Source organism: Lampris incognitus, chromosome 2 (genome assembly GCF_029633865.1).
Source record: "Lampris incognitus isolate fLamInc1 chromosome 2, fLamInc1.hap2, whole genome shotgun sequence".
Classification (NCBI taxonomy): Eukaryota; Metazoa; Chordata; class Actinopteri; order Lampriformes; family Lampridae; genus Lampris; species Lampris incognitus.
The window spans coordinates 34361156-34380727 of record NC_079212.1 but is presented as its reverse complement, the minus strand read 5'-3'; the positions used below and the strand labels follow the sequence as shown (position 1 = coordinate 34380727).

Below are 19572 nucleotides of genomic sequence, written 5' to 3'. Positions count from 1 at the left end.
GGACTACATTAGACTAATAAAATATAACTACATTACAGCACTGCTACCTTAAGATTGTCAACACCACACTAATTTTGTCTTGCTCGCCACCCCTATTTTCCAAAATGTGAGTTGGTGAAGACAGGCTGAAAATAAGTGTATACTCACATTTTAAAGAGAATTTCCCTACAGACATGGATGAGGAATCACTACGCATCTACAGGTTGAAAACCATCTAAAAGGTTAAAAATAGGGCAGACAGGTCTTGGTGCTCTGTGATGTTAGCATAGCAGGATAAACACAGCTGCAGCGAATAACATAATGGGTCTGTTGGATGTAGTTGTGCCAAAGAACCAGTATTGACAGTACTATTGGTAGTTGTTAGTGCTGTATCTATCTGTCTGGCTGTCATTGCTGATATGTGTGCTGGTACACCTGAATGTTATGATCTACAGCTGTGTTTATCCTGCTATGTTTTTAACATTTACAGTTTTTAGCTTGTAGATGTCAACAAACTCACTAAAACAGTCTAGGGTTTAATTACTGTTTAAATGGCATACATGTTACTTTAGTAAAGAATAAAATAAATTACTTAGAAATTACCCAAAGAAATAACTAAGAAACTACTTAGTCATTTGAAAAATCAATTCAAGTCATTAAACAATGTGTCCAAACATCCCATTTTCTACTATCAAATGGAGAGAAAAACTCTGCAAGTGCTTAACCCCCCCCCCCCCATTTCGTTTGTTTCCAATATAAATTAGCATATTTCAGGGATTCCCTCAGGGGAATCTTGAAGCGAGTGAACTGTTACATGTAAGATATTGTCACTTGTTCCTGAAGAATAACTTGAAGTGTATGACATCAATGAAATTAAATCACTTTATTGAAATTGTTTTTTCACTCAGTTAATCAAAGAGAGGTTTCTTCTTTCAATACATGAGGAATTGTCTCCTTATGACATAGACATTTTTTGCAGTGGATTTCTTGTTGCCTGGAGATATGATTTGTCATCTGAGCTGTAGTACCAAGTAAACTAATAGAGCTTTTGATCCAGTGGTTTAAACATGTTGGCCTTAACCCCAGCATATCCCCCAGGCCTATCTGTGGAAAACAGAGGAATGAGTGTCTCTTAGTAGCTTAAACTAGCAGAACAGCTCATTTATGTGCTTTCTGAATAGCAGTGGTACTGCACTGTTCTGTACCTTCACTGGCCCTTGCTGATAAAAATGAATTATTCAATAATAATGTAAGGTTAGGAATGAGTTCAAGATTAAATAATGTTCTGCTATTAGTCGTTTCAAAAATGGAGAATGCATGCAAAATATGACATGTATTATGTTAGTCAATGTTTAGTGGTTATACGGGTTTTGACTGCTTTGCTTTGGTTGCGGGGGATGTTCCTGGTGGGAGCGTTTTTAGTGAGGGACGGCTGAGCAAATGAGTAGTAATAAGCAAGTGGTATGGAGTGAATATCTGCCGTTTGGCAGGAGAAATGAAAAGAAGTCAGCGGAATCCGATTGTAATCCTAGTGGTTTATCTTCATCCCAGACTGTGAAGGAGGCTATATATAGTGTCAAACCATAGGATTACAATAATAATAATTTATATTGGGTAATATAAGTTACAGACTCGATACAAGATTTTTTTTCTCACTTAAGTTTTTATTAAGTTTTCAAAAAGATATAAACAGAACAGTACAACAACATCAAAAAAAAAAAGAATACAGTAAAATATTGGGGCGAACATAGAAGTAGTGACAAAGGTAACTGTTCAGTCTCCTTTATTGAACTCACGCAGAGATGGGAACTTGAAAGAAATGTGAAACAATACATGGGGTCATCTACCTGAACAATAATGTTGATCATGGTTTCAGTAGCAAAGTTACACAACACAACAGAACAACAACTACAATTACACCACACCAAATAGTAATCACATAAATGCATAAAACCACATAAAACACTTGCAACATTTAATAACATCGCTAACAATGTGAACGCAGTGCCTGATGGGTAAAACAGGAGGGCACAATTCTAACAGGGTAGCCTCTTCACTACATTACCCCCTCCAGTGTATCGCCTGTCCTCAGCCAACAACAAGGTCCCTATAGCGAAGGGGAAACCGTCTCCGCCACCGCGGAGGCACGGGTCCCTGTTCCCCACTGTCCGTCCGGTTGGTAGGGCCTGTGGGTGTAGGAGGGACTGTCCCAGGTGGGCTAAACTGATCTGCAGGTTCTTCAGCCAAGGGGCGGTAAGGTGCCAAACGGTCCCGGTGCAGAACTACCACCCACCCCCAGACACACAGTTTCACCCAGTACACAACATCCGAAAGCTGCTCCAACACCTCACAGGGCCCCCACCCACTGGCTGGCGAGCTTGGGGGAGACTCCTCTCTTCTGAGTTGGGTTGAAGACCCACACCTTCGCTCCCGGGGTGAAGGAGCGGCCCTGACAACGAGCGTCATACGCCCGCTTTTGTTTCACACCTGCCTGTTCCTGATGCTGCCGAGCAAACTCGTGTGCCTCAGCCAGACATTGTTGGAGGTCCCGCAGGTACTCGAAACCAGGTATCTTGGGAAGGTCAGTGCCAGGGGGCGTGCCAAAGGCTAAGTCCACAGGCGTCTGCAGTTCTCTCCTGAACATGAGCATGGCCGGTGTACACCCCGTACTTTCTTGTACTGCCAACCGGTATGCCCACAGGACCAGGGTAGATGACAGTCCCAGTCTCGCAGGTGCCGTGAGGTGACAATAGTGAGTTGTGTTGTGAGCGTTCGATTGAACCTCTCAACCAGTCCGTCGCTCTGGGGGTGGAGGGGCGTTGTCCTGGTCTTCTTCACCCCCATGCATTGACACACCTCAGCGAACACCTGTGCCTTGAAGTTCCACCCCTGATCGCTGTGTATTTCTTCGGGCGCACCGAACCGACAGAACATCTCACACACCAGCCGCTCAGCTGTAGTGGCAGCGCTCTGGTCTGGGACCACATACACCTCAGGCCATTTGGTAAAGTAGTCCATGGCACAAGGACGTAGTGGTTTCCGTTGTCTGTGGTGGGAAATGGGCCAAGGAGGTCCACACCGACCCACTCCATGGGGGCCCCCACCTGATATTGTTGTAGAGGGGCATGGGAGCGTCTGGGTAGGCCTTTCTTGGCAGTGCAGGCATCACAACAGTGCACAAAAAGTTCAGTGTCATGCCTGCATCCGGCCCAGTAGAACCGTTGGCGCAGTTTGTTCAGCGTCTTGGCCACCCCATAGTGATCTGCCCCCACCAAGCCGTGGGCCGGCCGTAGCACTCGTTGGCGCCAGTCCCTGGGCACCAGTAACTGCCACACACTTCTTCCCCGGCCCGGCGCTTGCCAGACCCGGTACAACAGTCCATCACACCGGGCCAAGGTGGCCCACTGGGAAAAGTAGGCCTTGGTTTCCACTGACATGGCAGAGACAGCTTGCCAGTGGGGGCGTGGCTTGCCGTCGACCCACTGTCCCACCCTGGCCAGGGTGGGATCACTATCCTGCGCTGCTTGCCACTCCTGCTTGTCCATTGCCATCAGCCATGCCTCTTCTGGCTCAACCTGCCGCATGGTGGACACTTGGAGGATTGCTCTGTCTCGCTCCTCTTGGCGCTCACAATGTCTGCAGTCCTTACAGCGACGATGGGAGAGGGCATCTGCATTGCTGTGCAGGCGCCCAGCTCGGTGCTTGGTCTTGAAATCGTAGCTCTGCAGCTCCTCAATCCACCTAGCCACCTGGCCTTCGGGCTCCTTAAAGCTGAGCAGCCAGATCAGGGCCGCATGATCCGTCCACAGGAGGTGTGATAGGTGGCTGCTGAAATTGAATCCAGAAAAATGCAAATATTTACACATTGGGAACACAAGTGCCAACTGGTTTTAACTACAAAGTTGGAGATTTGATGGTTCAGCAAGTGGAAGAGGAAAAGGACATAGGTGTCATGGTTGATTGTTCAATTGAATTTCACACGCATAAGGGAATAGTTTTACCATTATATAAATCCTTGGTGCGATCTCATCTTGAATTTACAAGCTCGGTCTGGTGTCCTTATAAAGTTAAATATATAGAAAAAATTGTGAAGGTTCAGAGAAGAGCTACTAAATTAATCCCAGGTCTGAAAGAGGTTTCATATGAAGAGAGGTTAAGAAATTTACAGCTACCAACTCTAGTATACAGGCGACATAGAGGAGACATGACTGAAGTCTATAAGCTTGTTCACAAAATATATGATTTCACAGCTGAGCCTGTTACCTATTTGTGGAATAATAGGTATGAGTTAAGACGGATCTCCTTATAACTGTTCCCGTTAAAGTGTCACTCTGAAAAGAGAAAAACTTCTTTACGTTTCGTGCTGTAAGAGCATGGAACGACCTTCCAGAGGATGTGGTGCAGGCTCCTTCAGTTAATTATTTTAAACATAGATTAGATACATTTTGGTCAACAAAGGACTTTTTATACAATTATAAAGCTGAGTTGTGATCATTGTGAGTATTGTGTGACTATGATTATTTGTGAGACTAATGTATTTGAGAGACTATTGTATTTATGTGATTTGTGATTATTTGTGATATTGTGATTTTAATAACTATATTGTGGTTCTTTTTTGTATGATTGTTTGTTTTAATTTGTCGAGTCTGGTGTAGAGGATTTGTATCCTGTGCCAGAAAAATTTTCATTAAATTTATTAATTCAATATGTAAACATTGTCTGTCTGCATGGGTAATATGACATGTATTATGTTAGTCCGTGTTCAGTGATTATACGGTTTTTGACCACTTTGCTTTGGTTCCGGGGGAGTGTTCCTGTTGGGAGTATTTTTAGTGAGGGACGGGTGAGTAAGTGAGAGCGGGCGTAGTAATAAGCGAGTTGTTTGGAGTGAATATCTGCTGTTTGGCCGGAGAAATAAAAAGAAGTCGACAGAATCCGATTGTAATCCGAGTGGTTTACCTTCGCCCCGGAGACTGTGAAGGAGGCTATATAAGGTGTCAAACCATGGGATTACAATGATAATAATTTATATTGGGTAATATATTAATCCAATATGTAAACATTGTCAGCCTGTCTGCGTTTAATGGTCTGAGGAGATATTATTTTGGTGCACCACACACTTCATTAACAAATAAACCAGCGTTGGCACACCACGGCAAGTGTTAGGCTTGTAATACATAGTTCACTGTACTGAGAATCCAAATCAGTATCTCTTTTATTGGCCATATAAGCGTCCATACACAAGGAACTTGATTTGATAGCTCACATGAAATGCATAAAATGTATGAGACAATGTCAAGGCTATTGTATGCAAGTATCAGTAGACAAATAAATTAAGAGTCAAGGGAGAAGATGTGTCCATTAATTAAAGGGTTCAAGTGGGAGCTATAAAGCCAGTAGAGCAATACAAATTATGTAAAAGGAAGTAAAAACAAAGAAAAGAGCCGGTGTACTGTAAAATATATACATTTGAGAATATTGTTGGAAGCATATACATTTCACATGATCTTAAATGGACTGCATTTTATATCGCGCTTTTCTAGTCTACCGACCACTCAAAACGCTTTACAGTGTATGCCCCACATCCACACGTTCACACACACACATTCATACACTGATGGTGGAGGCTGCTGTGCAAGGCACCAACCTGCTCATCAGGAGCTGTTAGGGGTTTTATGTCTTGCTCAGAGACACTTCAACACACTCTCTGGAGGAGCCTGGGATCGAACCAGCGACCTTCCGATTACTAGATGACCCGCTCTTCCTCCTGAGTCATGCCGCCTCTTGAGGGGGCTCTGTATTATATTTTGGTTTTGTTTCCCCAGGAGCACGGTGTGACTAGTAAATATCATTAGGAGGTGCTGCGTGATCGTTACTGAGTCCCACAGTTATCAACACACACACACACACACACACACACACACACACACACACAATCACTCCCTCCCTAGTTTTCTGTATTAAGAAACGCATGAGCTGGGCTAGCCGAGTTGTGTTTGTTGCTGTTGGACGCCACCCCTGCCAGAAGACTCAGCACTCACAGTCCTCAATAAATTATGCACGAATTTGCAGCGAATGTTACCCTCTGGAATTATTTCAGAATTGCATATATTGGCAAACGTGCTTCGTGCCCGCTACCTTACTGTTTAAATTTGCTCATCTTGCCTGTTTTGATTTGGGTTGTTGTTGATTTCCAAAACGCTGCATAATAGAGGTCAGCATGAAATTAGAGATTACACACAGGCCCGTATAAATCTTTTTCTACACTTTATTATAACTGACAGAAGGTTGTGTCTGCACTGTGGGTGAGGTCCTATTACGTTTTTGTTCTGCACACGGTGTGCCCATCATGTATTGTGTAACTGTCTTGTAATGTGTCAGCGTCTATTGTACCTTTGATTTCATGGCCATGGCTCGGTTTCAGCTCCCTTTTGGTTTTTGTCTTGCATAATAAGCCTGTGTGGCTTCTGTTCGTATTGGAGAACAGGACCAAGCAGTCCCACTGGGTTTGCTGTGGTCAGTTTGACTGGTATGTGTTTCTGAGTCTGAGCAGGAAGTCGAAAATGACACCAACAAGGCCAAAGCCATGGAGACAACACTGTACCCATATCTCCTCATTTGAAAATGTTTTTATTTATGTATATTATCAGTAAATATGTATATTTTCAGTGGCACAGTGGTTAGTGCGGTCACCTCACAGCAAGAAGGTCCTTGAGCCCCGGGGTAGTCCAACCTTGAGGGTCATCCCGGTTTATCCTCTGTGTGGAGTTTGCATGTTCTCCCCATGTCTGTGTGGGTTTCCTCCAAGTGCTCTGGTTTCCTCCCACAGTCCAAAGACGTGTAGGTCAGGTGAATCAGCCACACTAAAATGTCCCTAGGTGTGTGTGTGTGTGTGTGTGTGGGGGGGGGCTGTGATGGCCTATCGGCCTGTCCAGGGTGTCTCCCCGCCTGCTGCCCAATGACTGCTGGGATAGGCTTCAGCATCCCCATAAGCGGTTTGGATAATGGATGGATGTATATTTTTAACTACTATTTTACATACAGTAAATAAGTAACCTTGGTGTATGTGTGTGTGTGTGTGTGTGTGTGTGTGTGTGTGTGTGTGTGTGTGTGTGCACGTGTGTATCTCCAAATTCCAGTTTTGCCACCCTGGAGAACAGTGGTCTTCTCTTCTACAATGGCCGCTTCAATGAAAAGCACGACTTCATCGCTTTGGAGATACAGGAGGGCCAAGTACTGCTGAAATACTCCACAGGTCTGTCTTTACATGTGTATGTATAGTATATGTCGCACCATTATGAGTTATGGAGGAAACGGGGGAAGAAAATAAGCAGAGAACATATGGAAGATGGAGAACAGTTAGTGATTGCACTAAGGTTTGAATTATATTTCTGCTTTTGATGCTGATTGATTATGTATCTATGCATCTATCTGTGTTGCTTATTTTAAGTTACAAGTAACATTAGAAGTAATATGGGTTCGAGCCCCAGGGTAGTCCAACCTTGGGGATCGTCCCGGGTCGTTCTCTGTGTGGAGTTTGCATGTTCTCCCCGTGTCTGCGTGGGTTTCCTCTGGGTGCAGTCCAAAGACATGTAGGTCAGGTGAGTCGGCCATACTAAATTGTCCCTAGGTGTGAATGTGTGTGTGTGTGTGTGTTGGCCCTGTGATGGTCTGGCGGTCTTTCCAGGGTGTCTCCCCGCCTGCCGCCCAATGACAGCTGGGATAGGCTCCAGCATCCCCGCGACCCTGAGAGCAGGATAAGCGGTTTGGATAATGGATGGTTGGATGGGTGACTATGTATCTCCGTGCTTTACCCTCTTTATTTCTGCCTGCCTGTCTGACTTCATTTGTAACATCACCTGGTTTCCTGTCTGCCTGCAGGTGAGTCATCCACTCAGGTGAGCCCCTTCCTGCCCGGGGGTGTGAGTGACGGCAATTGGCACACAGTCCACATCCACTACTACAACAAGGTGAGTTTAACCTGAGACTGTGTGTGTTGGGGGGGATGGGTGGGGGGGATTTCGGATTTACATTTTATGTTAATCACACATCTATTTGATATATAATCTTTCAATCTTATGTTATTGAAGTGTTGCTTTTCCCCCATTGCATTGTGGTAGTTTGCATTGTAGTTGACATCATTTTTCCGATGAGGTTTTTTTTTCTTTTTCTTTTTCTGTTGCTGGTTTTGGTTTTTATGCAGTTAACCATTCTGAGCTGAGCTGTGTGTGTGGGGTGTGTGTGTGAATCTGATTACATGGGGGTGTGTTTGTGTCATGCCATTTTAGTCATGCATATTCTCCATGTCTTAATTTTCTCCATATTTTCTTCACTCTCCTCAGCCTTCCACACGCTATGTGAGTATGTGTGTGACAGGGAGCACATATGCTTTTTTTCCCCTTTTCTCTTCCTTTCTTTCTTCCTCTCTCTCTCTCTCACCAAAATACAGTGAAGTGTGAATGTGTGTGTTTCTCTGCTGCCAATTAACCCTCTGCCTTTTCCCCACTTATGTACAGTGTGTGTAATTTTCTTGGTTGTAAACAAACCCCTTCCTCTCTGACATGCTCCTGAAGTGAAGCTGTAGCATGTATCGTTTGTGTTGGATGGGATGGCTGGATGGGAGAAAATTGTGTCTTTATTTGATCTCCTGGACATCTTGTGTTGTGTAGAGCAGATGGAGCATCATACTGTACATTTGATAACATATAATGTAGTCTGCATATTCACTCATATGCATATGTGTGTGATTGTTTCACATTGTTGTGCAAATGCATGTGTGGGTGCGTGTGTGTGTGTCTATCTGTGTGTGTGTGCGTGCGCGTGTGCATGTGTGTGCTTGTGTGTGCGTGTGTGTGTTGTGCGTTTGCGTGTGTGTGTGTGCGTGCGTGCGTGCGTGCATGTATGTTGTGTGTGTGTGCACGTGTACGTGTGCATGTGTGTATCTGTGTGTGTGCGTGCGTGTGTGTGTGTGTGTGTGTGTGTGTGTGTGTGTGTGCACATGTGCCTTTCTGTGTGTGTGATGTGTTTGTGTCTGTGTGTGCATGCGTGTGTGTGTACGTGCCATGTGCCTTTCTGAGTGTGTCTTTGCCTCTGTGTGTTGGTGTTTGTGTGTATGCATGGATTGGCGTGTGTGTGTGTGTGTGTGTGTGTGTGTGTGTGTGTGTGTGTGTGAGTGTGTGTGTGTCCATCCAGCCCAAGCGCAGTGTGACCGGCGAGGTCCAGGGGCCGTCGGATGAGAAGGTTGCTGTGGTGAGCGTTGACGACTGCGACACTGCCGTGTCGCTGCGCTTCGGAATGCAGCTGGGCAACTACAGCTGCGCCGCACAGGGGAAGCAGACCAGCAGCAAGAAGTGAGTTTCCCTCCTCTCCTCTCAGCCTCCTCATCCTCTTCTTCCTCCTCTCCTCTCAGCCTCCTCATCCTCTTCTTCCCCCTCTCCTCTCAGCCTCTTCTTCCTCCTCTCCTCTCGGCCTCGTCATCCTGTTCTTCCTCCTCTCCTGTCAGCCTCCTCATCCTCTTCTTCCTCCTCTCCTCTCCTCGTCATCCTCTTCTTCCTCCTCTCCTCTCAGCCTCGTCATCCTCTTCTTCCAGACGCTGGGAATTCCCAGTGGGATTCCTCTGTGTTCATCGGTCGCTGCAGAGCCCCACAGCTGGACAAATCCTTCACGCAACGACAGTTCATTCTGCTGTCTTGCTGCTTCGGCTAGCCAGCAAGACAAAATTCAACATGGTGAAAATATATTCTTAACAAAAAACAGGCTCAGGAAGGAACCGGGGTCTTAGAGCAAATATTATCCAAGATCTTCCAAGCCCCCCCCCCAAAAAAATAATAAAATAAAATAAGAAACAAACCTTCCCTGTAAGCTCTTATGTAGAAACAGAATTTATTCCACTCTTCTCCTGGCAGATTCAAAAACAATTTGGAAGGTTTTTGATGAAGCCTTGCAAGAAAATTCTTTGTTTGCTGTAAAAGTTAAAGTAGGTGCATCTCATGTTTTCTGCTAATTGAAAGCAACACAACTTTGCACCCCGTGCCTGGTGCACCAGGCTGGACACCTCAGAATCAGATTTGAAGTGGAGGGCCAAAGGGCTGGATGATGGGATGAAGATACTGAAAGAGGGCTTGGGAGTCAGACTGGGCATTCATTAAATATTATCGTTAATCATCTTTCAGTGGGTGGCACGGTCGTGCAGTGGTTAGCTCGGTTGCCTCACAGCAAGAAAGTCCTGGGTTCGAGCCCCAGGGTAGTCCAACCTTGGGGATCGTCCCGGGTCATCCTCTGTGTGGAGTTTGCATGTTCTCCCCGTGTCTGCGTGGGTTTCCTCCGGGTGCTCTGGTTTCCTCCCACAGTCCGAAGACATGTAGGTCAGGTGAATCGGCCGTACTAAATTGTCCCTAGGTGTGTGTGTGTGTGTGTGTGTGTGTGGGCCCTGTGATGGCCTGGCGGCCTGTCCAGGGTGTCTCCCGGCCTGCCGCCCAATGACTGCTGGGATGGGCTCCAGCATCCTCACGACCCTGAGAGCAGGATAAGCGGTTTAGATAATGGATGGATGGTTGGATGGCTCAGTGGTATTGTACTGGGATGAAATTCAGATATAATTTCATAACACAACATTTTGTTGACTAAATTAAAGATAACAAGAATCTGTTTTCTAGAACGTCTCACAAAATGACGTCTGAAATATCTGAGGCAGTATTACTTGGAAGACTAGCTTCAGTTTGACTTTGCCAAACCTCAGATGGATTCTTAAACATGGTATTTTGGCACACGTAGGCATGATATACATAAATATTGTGTAAATGTCTTTATGATTATCGTGATAATAAAATTTTCCGTATCGCTCCGCATTATTTGCAGGGTTTAGTTCACGAGCCTGGGGCGGCTGTTTTATTGCCGTCTCCATGCTCCATGCTGCCTGTGTGTCGGGTTGTCTCAGTCATCACCAGAGGCTGCTCCCAGTTCTCCGACTTTCTTTTTTCTGGTGCATATGAGTGATTCCATTACGATCCATTTCTTTCCCTCTTTCCCTCTTCTTCTGTTTCTCGCTCCGTCTCTCTTTCGCTCCCTCTTCCAGCCCAGTTGGCTTCTCTTGCTCCACCCCCCCCACCAGCCCCCCGGTCTCATATACGCATCGGAAGCACTCAGTGTCAGACTGTCAGTTTTAAATCCACTGCATTCCATTTAAATGTTGTGTTATGTCTGCCCTTGTCATAGTTTTATAGTTCTCCTAAGAAGCAACACACACACACACACACACACACACACACACACACACACACACACATCGAAACACACACTCACAAGAAGTCTCCATGTGTAGCTCCTACATTCATGGTCTTCTACACTCGCATACACTTGCGCACATCCAACACATCCACATGCAGGAATGCACAGACAGCAACACACAACCACAGACATACGCACACCTACAAATGTACACACCTTCAAGCCCACGCACAATCTGCAACCCATTGCTTTCAGACACACATCCACATGCATGCACAAACACATTCAGACACAAACAAACACACTCGCAAGCATATAAACACACACACACACACACACACACACACACACACACACACACACACACACACACACACACACAACCCTGTCGTAGTATGATGTCTGGCCCTGCCTCTGAGAGCTGTAATCATGTGTGCCGGGTTCTGTTTCTGTCAATGCTGAACGAGAGAGAGAAGAGGAGATGAAGCAGATCAAAGAGGAAGGCCAAACACTAACTCCATGGTTCCCTCGCACTCTCTCTCTCTCTTACTCTCGCTCTCTCTCTCTTCTCCCCATTTAATGTTACCCTCATACTGTCTTGACATTTGTTGTAACCCTCTCTTCATCTCTTGTTTGCTCAGCTCAAACACCCCCACCTCTCTCTCTCTCTCTCTCTCTCTCTCTCTCTCTCTCTCTCTCTCTCTCTCTCTCTCTCTCTCTCTCTCTCTCTCTCTCTCTCTCTCTCTCTCTCTCTCTCTATCTTCACCTTCAATCCGTTCTGAATTCTGCAAGCTTTACAGGCTTGTCGTCTGACACGTTGGTATAGATAAAAGCAGTGTTAACAAGGACAGTGAAAGAAACCAGATAATGGGTGCTGTCTGTTGTTTCTCTTTCTGCCTTTTTTCCCTTCATGTCCCTCCTGTTGTCTCATTTCTCTCTGCTTCCATTTCTCCATCCTTCTTCTTCTCCTCCCTCTCCCTCTCTGTTTCCCATCCGTATTGTTACCCATTGACCATTTACCAACAACTTGTCCTTATTTTTGCTCCATCTTGGTTGTTTGTTTCTACATTTGCCGTAACTCATTCATTAAGGCCTTGGCACACCAGGTTTGATTTGTTTGTCCAATATTTTGCCCACAAAGAAATGTAGAACACACATACTGTCTACAAATGGATGTTTGTTGACTGGCTGTGAAGCGGGTTGCCGTCATGGTCAATCAGTCTTCAAAACCAAGTTTGGTTTCTGCACTTCTTCCTGTTCTATGCAACAGCTAGCGAAAGCGTCTGTTGTCTCACAGGACTTTTTAGGGCTGTCTTGACTGTCAGCCACCATAGCGATTCTCTGAGGGTGAAGGAAAAAGGCGTCAGTCGACAAGCTGCTAAATTTTGGGTCCCAAGAGCCAGAGTTGTTTGACGAGGGCAACAAACACTAAAAACTATGAACAGTAAAATGGGAGATGCCATTTGGCGAGGAGTTGCTGAAAACAGGGGCTTTTAGGGGGGTAGGAGTGTTGGTGCTCTTGTTTAGGCTCTTGTATGAGTCCAGGAAATTGACTGTGCACCTTTCACTAACAGACCCACTACTGCTTGTCTTTCTTTCTGGAGAGCAAGCTTATCAGCACATCATCATGACAGCGAGTAGAGTCAGTTTTTTCCAGACGTGTCTGTCTTGGCAAGATAAGACGTTTTCTGACCAAGTCCCCCAAAAACCGCATTGAATTTGGCGTGCAAATGTCTTGAACATTTTCCACATTTTACATTCAGTTTGTGGTTTGTTTATTTTCCATCTCTGTCTGTATCACTCTCTGTTTCCATCCGTCTCTGCCTCTGTTTCTGTCAGTCTTAATTTTCTTTTTCGACTCCATCTTTCTTTTTGTCTGTATTCTCTTTGTTTCCATTTCTTTCTGGATCACTTTGTTCCTTTATGACGCTTTCCCGATGCCATCATCTTGTCTGTCCTACTCCTCCCATTCCAAGCTACTCAGACAATCTCTGCCCCTGCCCTCCTGTGCCTCCTTTCTCTTGCATTTTACTCCATCTCCCCTCCTCGCCTCTTTTGTCCATTAACAGCTGACCTCTTTGTCTAGTCCGAGCTGGCATCAGTGCTTCCTCGCCGTCTTGTCTTTTTCCTGCTTTGACATTTGCTTTGAGCGCGCTGTTGATCTTGCTGTTGTTTAAACCTTTAACCTTTCAAAGCTCTTCTCTCTTTGCTCTGTCTCGGACCTTGTGCCATATTTATCGTTCTGTTTTGCTTTCTCTCCCTTTACGTCGCTTTCCCTTCCCTCCCTCTCCCCCTTTTATCCTTGCCTCTCTCTCCTCCCTCTGTTCTCTTCTCTCCTCCTTTCCTCTGTCTCTCCTGCCTCCCAGGTCTCTGGACTTGACTGGCCCGTTGTTTCTGGGAGGGGTCCCCAACGTCCCTGACAACTTTCCCTTTGGTACCAGGGAGTTTATTGGCTGCATGAAGGACCTGCACATAGACAGCAAGCCCCTGGACTTGGCTGGATTCATTGCTAACAACGGCACGCTCCCCGGTCAGTAGGGACGTCGTGGCATTTCCATGTTAAAGCTGTGCAATGCAGACCTGGTATTACTATCTTTCATCATTAGAGGGCATCATTAGCCGTTCTTTTAAGAAACAACGTCTGTGCCGTTTCATGTTGCATAATGGCTCCCACAGCTCACTTGAGACTGTAATTGACAAGAAATCAAGTTGTAATCTGATATCATATCCGAACACAAGCCAGGTCAAGCCAAGTTTATTTGAATAACCCTAAATCACATTGGCAGTCTCAGAGGGCTTTACATTCATACAATGAAAAACAGGTAGATTCAGTAGACGACAATGAGGCAAATACTCTGTCCTTAGACCATTCATTTGAATGAGGAACAAGCTTCACATGAAAAAAAAAAACAATACCAAAATGGAAGTAGGGTGGCGCAGTGGTTAGTGTGGTTGCCACACAGCAAGAAGGTCTTGGGTTCGAGCCCCGGGGTTGTCTAACCTTGGTGGGTCATCCCGGGTGATCCTCTGTGTGGCGCTTGCATGTTCTCCCTGTGTCTGCGTGGGTTTCCTCCGGGGGCTCCGGATTCCTCCCACAGTCCAAAAACATGTAGGTCAGGTGAATCGGCCATACTAAATTGTCCCTAGGTATGAATGTGTGTGTGTGTGTGTGTGTGCGCGCGCGCCCTGTGATGGTCTGGTGGCCTGTCCAGGGTGTCTCCCCGCCTGCCACACAATGACTGCTGGAATAGGCTCCAGCATCCCCGCGACCCTAAGAGCAGGATAAGCGGTTCGGATAATGGATGGAAGGATGGAAAATGGACGAAACCTCAGGAAGAGAAAGTGAGGGGTGGTCCCTTTCCATGACATATAGGCGTGCAGTAGGTGCGGAGAGGTGAAGGGAGACAGTGCAGTAAAATATTGTGGAATAAAGCATTCATGAAAAGCACTTAATAACTATACTTAGGAATAATGAAACAATGCAAAAAAGAAAGGAAGGCACTGGGATAGTATGCAGAAGCATGTAAAGCTTCCTCCCCAGAACAGGGCTGTCCATGCAGCATCACCAGTTGAATGCCACAGAGCCCTAGGAAAAAAAGAAAAGAGCTTTTCTCTGCGTCCTGCTAATTTAACATGGCTGGACAATGAGATAATTGGTTATGCACTGTTGTGAAATAGTGGCCAGCACATTATACACATTGTAGTGCAGATTTACTCATTTAATCTGGTCAGCAAAAATCACAACTGGAACAGTGATTTGCACTTTTTATACCAAAAAACCCTCTACACAATGGTGTAGAGTTAATTAGACCGGTGTTGCCTCCTATACCACTGCCAACTGGGACATAATTACAGATTAGTGTTGCACACTGCATTATCTTAATAAAGTATACACATCCAGCCTTAAGCTTATCACTAAGGCCTAGTGTCATTTGGCAACAATTTACATGAACAAATTATAATGCATCCCTGATGTATAAGTGATTCATCTGTTTGGTGTTGATTTTTTTGTGAAGATTAAATGATTGGCTTTATGTCATCCAGTTTGCCACATTTCATTCTGTTTATAGCTACTGACAACCTTACCATATACCGTTTAGATTCAGTGATATTAATTGCTCTTAAGACATAATATTATGGATTTTTTCAGGAAAAATGTGGTTGAGATTAATGACTCACAAGTGGCATTACTGTTCTTCCTTCCTGCTGACAGGTTGCAGTGCCAAGCTGCCATTCTGCAAGTCCAACCCCTGTCAGAATGGTGGGACCTGCAGCGTGAGTTGGGAAACATTCTCCTGTGACTGCCCCCTAGGGTTTGGAGGCAAAGATTGCAGCCACGGTGAGAACTCATAACAGAATTGAGAGGTGTCAGAGAGCGGCTGTGATGATATTATGATATTATTATGATATATTATGACTGTATGTGGGCTATGGAACAGTTGTAACTCTAATTGAAATTTTCATTTCACCGTGGTGAAAAAGCTACAAATGAATTAAGTAGTTTGGGATTTTGCACTTTCAATAACATTTTATTTTTCATCATTTAGTTTTTGTTTATATCATGTATAATGGTAGCACGTAATCAACACAATTTTGTGAAGAAAAGTGTTGAAAATTTATCAGAATTTATAGGCTCAAAGTGGTACAATTATGAACTGAAGCCTTGGTGCTAGCTAACCTATCTGCCTCTTCATTATTAATAAGTTAGCGTATGTTACATTAATATTTTCAGATAGGACCTCTCACCTACATACCTTTAGTGTATTAACCCCATGTTTGAAAAAAACTAAACACAATTCTGTGTCCCCCCCATGCAGTGATGCCCCACCCCCACCGGTTTCTGGGGAACAGCGCTCTCTGGTGGGATCTTAAGAACGACGTGACCATCTCCACTCCTTGGTACCTGGGCCTGGTGTTTAGGACCAGAGCCCGAGAGGGGACCCTGCTGCAGGCTCAGGCTGAAAAGTACACCAGCTTAGTGTTTCAGGTAGGCCCATTTGATTTGGATGTGCCAGCACACCTATCAACACTGACAGACTGACACACAGGGCAAGCACTTACAGTTGTCAACAGTCCTATCAATGCCTGGTCTTTGGCGCACCTAAATCAAAAAGACTTGTGTTTTATTCAGTTAGCTGCAGCTGAGTTTATCCTACTATGCTAACACCACAGAGTACCAAGACCACCCTGCCATGTTTTGAACCTTAAGATGGTTTTTAACTTATAGATGTCAGCAAACTGCTAAAATGGTCTAGGATTTAGTTAGTCTTTAAAGGGAAACAATGAGGATTTTTAACATTTTGTATGTAGATGTGTTATAATGATAACTCTCCAATAGCAGCCATAATACTGACCTGTCCTCTGTGTGTTTCTGAAGTGCAGCTGAAATTGTGTGTAAAAGTTTCCACCAGTGTCACTGACAAACATTTTGTGAATGTGGAAAATTACTTCCTGGTTTACCGAATGTTGCATAAAAAATGCAAATATCAACTCTACATAGAGCTGCACAAGAAAATGCAAATATGTACATAATGACGTTACATCATAATTTAGTGTTGGTGTTCACATTTTCCCATACAATGCAGCCTATTAATAAAGTTTTCCCATAGGCAGAAAATCTATGGCAGATGGAATTTCAGCAACGTTTCATAGACGCACAGAAGACTGCTCAGTATTATGACTGCTAATTTAGTGTTATCCCTACAACATCTTTTTGAAAATCTTCATTGTTTCCCTTTTATCCCCCTCTTTTTTCTCCCAATTGTACTTGGCCAATTACCCCACTCCTCCGAGCCATCCCGGTCGCTGCTGCACCCCCTCTGCCGATCTGGGGAGGGCTGCAGACTATCACATGTCTCCTCCAACACGTGGAGTCGCCAGCCACTTCTTTTCACCTGACAGTGAGGAGTTTCGCCAGGGGGACGTAGCATGTGGGAGGATCACGCTATTCCCCCAGTTCCCCCTCCCGCCTGAACAGGTGGCACAACCGACCAGAGGAGGCACTAGTACAGTGACCAGGACACATACCCACATCCGACTTCCCACTCACAGACACAGCCAGTTGTGTCTCTGAGCTAACATGGGGATTCAAACCGGCAATCCCTGTGTTGGTAGGCAACAGAGTAGACCACTACATCACCCGGACGCCCTCATTGTTTCCCTTTTTAGCAGTTTATTTACATAAACAAACTAAGTGCACCTGACTTGCAATCGAATGTTTTGAGATTCTCAAAAGTTGGATCAACATTTTAGGACAAAAATTGTATAAAAATTCTAGAAGTGATCAGAAAGAGCATCTGGGTAGCATAGCGGTCTATTCTGTTGCCTACTGACATGGGGATTGCCGGTTCGAATCCCCATGTTGCCTCCGGCTTGGTTGGGCATCCCTACAGACACAGTTGGCCATGTCTGCGGATGGAAAGCTGGATGTGGGTATGTGTCCTGGTCGCTGCACTAGCACCTCTTCTGGTCAGTCGGGGCACCTGTTCGGGGGGGGGGGGGGGACTGGGGGGAATAGCGTGATCCTCCCACATGTTATGTCCACCTGGTGAAACTCCTCACTGTCAGGTGAAAAGAAGCGGCTGGCGACTCCACATGTATCAGAGGAGGCATGTGGTAGTCTGCAGCCCTCCCCAGATTCGGCAGAGGGGGTGGAGCAGTGACCGGGACAGCTCGGAAGAGCGGGGTAATTGGCCAGGTACAATTGGCCAATTACCAATTGCCAAAATCAGAAAAAAGAAGTGATCAGAAAGTCAGTCTTTCTCAGTGTTGCACCTCTCCGGAGGTGCTTGAATCAAAGTTATTTCTCCTCTGAGCTTTGCTAGATTTTCTTTCAGCTGAATCTTAAATTGGGTGAGTTGCCCTCTAAACAAGCCACCATATGAATTCCTAAGGGTGCGTCCAGGCACTACAGGACTGGCAATGATCTTGGCAGAAACACTCCTGCACATAAAACAAATGCTTATTCTCACACACACATGCACACGCATGCGCTTTTATTCACTGTCAGCTTTCTGTTATTCCAAAATTGGATGTCAATTTGGTTCCTTGCTTTTTTCACTTACTCAGTTTTACACATTTTAGCACACACACACACACACACACACACACACACACGCACATACGAGTTACTGTGGAAGCACGCACAAATAAAACACTCATATTCTCCAGCAGTGCCTCCCATCTCGTTGGTTGTCAGTCGGTCCCGTTCTTTCTCTCCCACCATCTTCTTTCTGATTGTTGGTCCCTCTCCTCTGACTCTCTCCAAGGTGATAAACGGTCAGCTGGTGTTTTCGGTAACCCGCGGCTCTGCCAGGCCGGTCCGGTTGCGGTTGGACCAGGTCCAGGTGGCAGATGGCCGCTGGCATGACCTGCAGTTGGAGCTCCGGGATGTCCGCAGTGGCCGAGAGACACGCTACGTCGCCACCCTGCGGCTGGACTTTGGTCTCTTTCAGGTAGGGGTTGTGGTTTAAAACGTGTGATGTGATTAGTAGAAGTGTTGTATAATGTAATGGGATGATGCTCCCAGCAACAACTCACATGCAGACACAAGCAACAAGGTGTGCTAATTTGCTACACTGAGGCTAGGCTTTATGCTTTTTCAGGAAGGAAGCTTTATAAAAGGCCATTTGCATAGCGTGGATTTTCCACGTATCACTTAAAGTGAGACGAACAACTGTGAGCCAAAATTGATTGTGTATTATGATTTTATTGCGATTATAGTGAAAGTAGCTTCCTGATTTGAGAATAAAGGGATTTTTTGTGTATTGGCTGTATCAAAACACTTGTTTTCCATTAATTTTATCTGCACATTTTCAAGAAATGTGTATACAAGATGCCAAAAGAGCAAGGGAATAATATTGATCCTCGAATCATTGAGACTAATAATTGTGATCAATAGATGTTCTCATAGTATGTTGCAACAGAATCAGTAAACAAGAAAATAATTTTTTCATAGTTTTCCTCTGAAAGGGCAGTTGATTAGATATTAATATTTCACCAAGCTAAAGCATGTTGTTTCGCTCACAGAGGCGTTTTAAGTTGTAGTCCTACCACAGTGGTAAACCATTCAGTCTGATGAAGTGGAGTTGTCCATCCTTACAGTTTCTAAATCCAAAGTGTGATAGAACTTTTTTTTTTCGGGGAAACCCTACCTGATAGAAACCATTAAAATGAGCATCTCCAAAAGTGTTCATTACTTGGATATATTCTTGCTGTTGTTTTACTAATATACCAGTGAAATGAAGTAAATCTTCAGGATTGCCGCTTCATGTACAAGAGTGAGCTGAACTGAACTCAGCTGTTTGTCAGATTTTCCCATCATCCTTTCACTCAGCATTAACATCCCCCCTAACCAACACATACCAT

General features: G+C 45.0%; 1 protein-coding gene across 1 annotated transcript in view; it reads left to right on the top strand.

Annotated features, from left to right (window-relative positions):
- The window catches only part of celsr3 (cadherin, EGF LAG seven-pass G-type receptor 3), a 171926-nt gene that overhangs the window by 77202 nt on the left and 75152 nt on the right, over window positions 1-19572 (top strand). The window contains 8 exon segments of the mRNA XM_056299484.1: window positions 7119-7234; window positions 7861-7949; window positions 8322-8336; window positions 9172-9329; window positions 13572-13735; window positions 15419-15544; window positions 16023-16192; window positions 18474-18659. Coding sequence (XP_056155459.1) covers window positions 7119-7234; window positions 7861-7949; window positions 8322-8336; window positions 9172-9329; window positions 13572-13735; window positions 15419-15544; window positions 16023-16192; window positions 18474-18659 — 1024 coding nt within the window.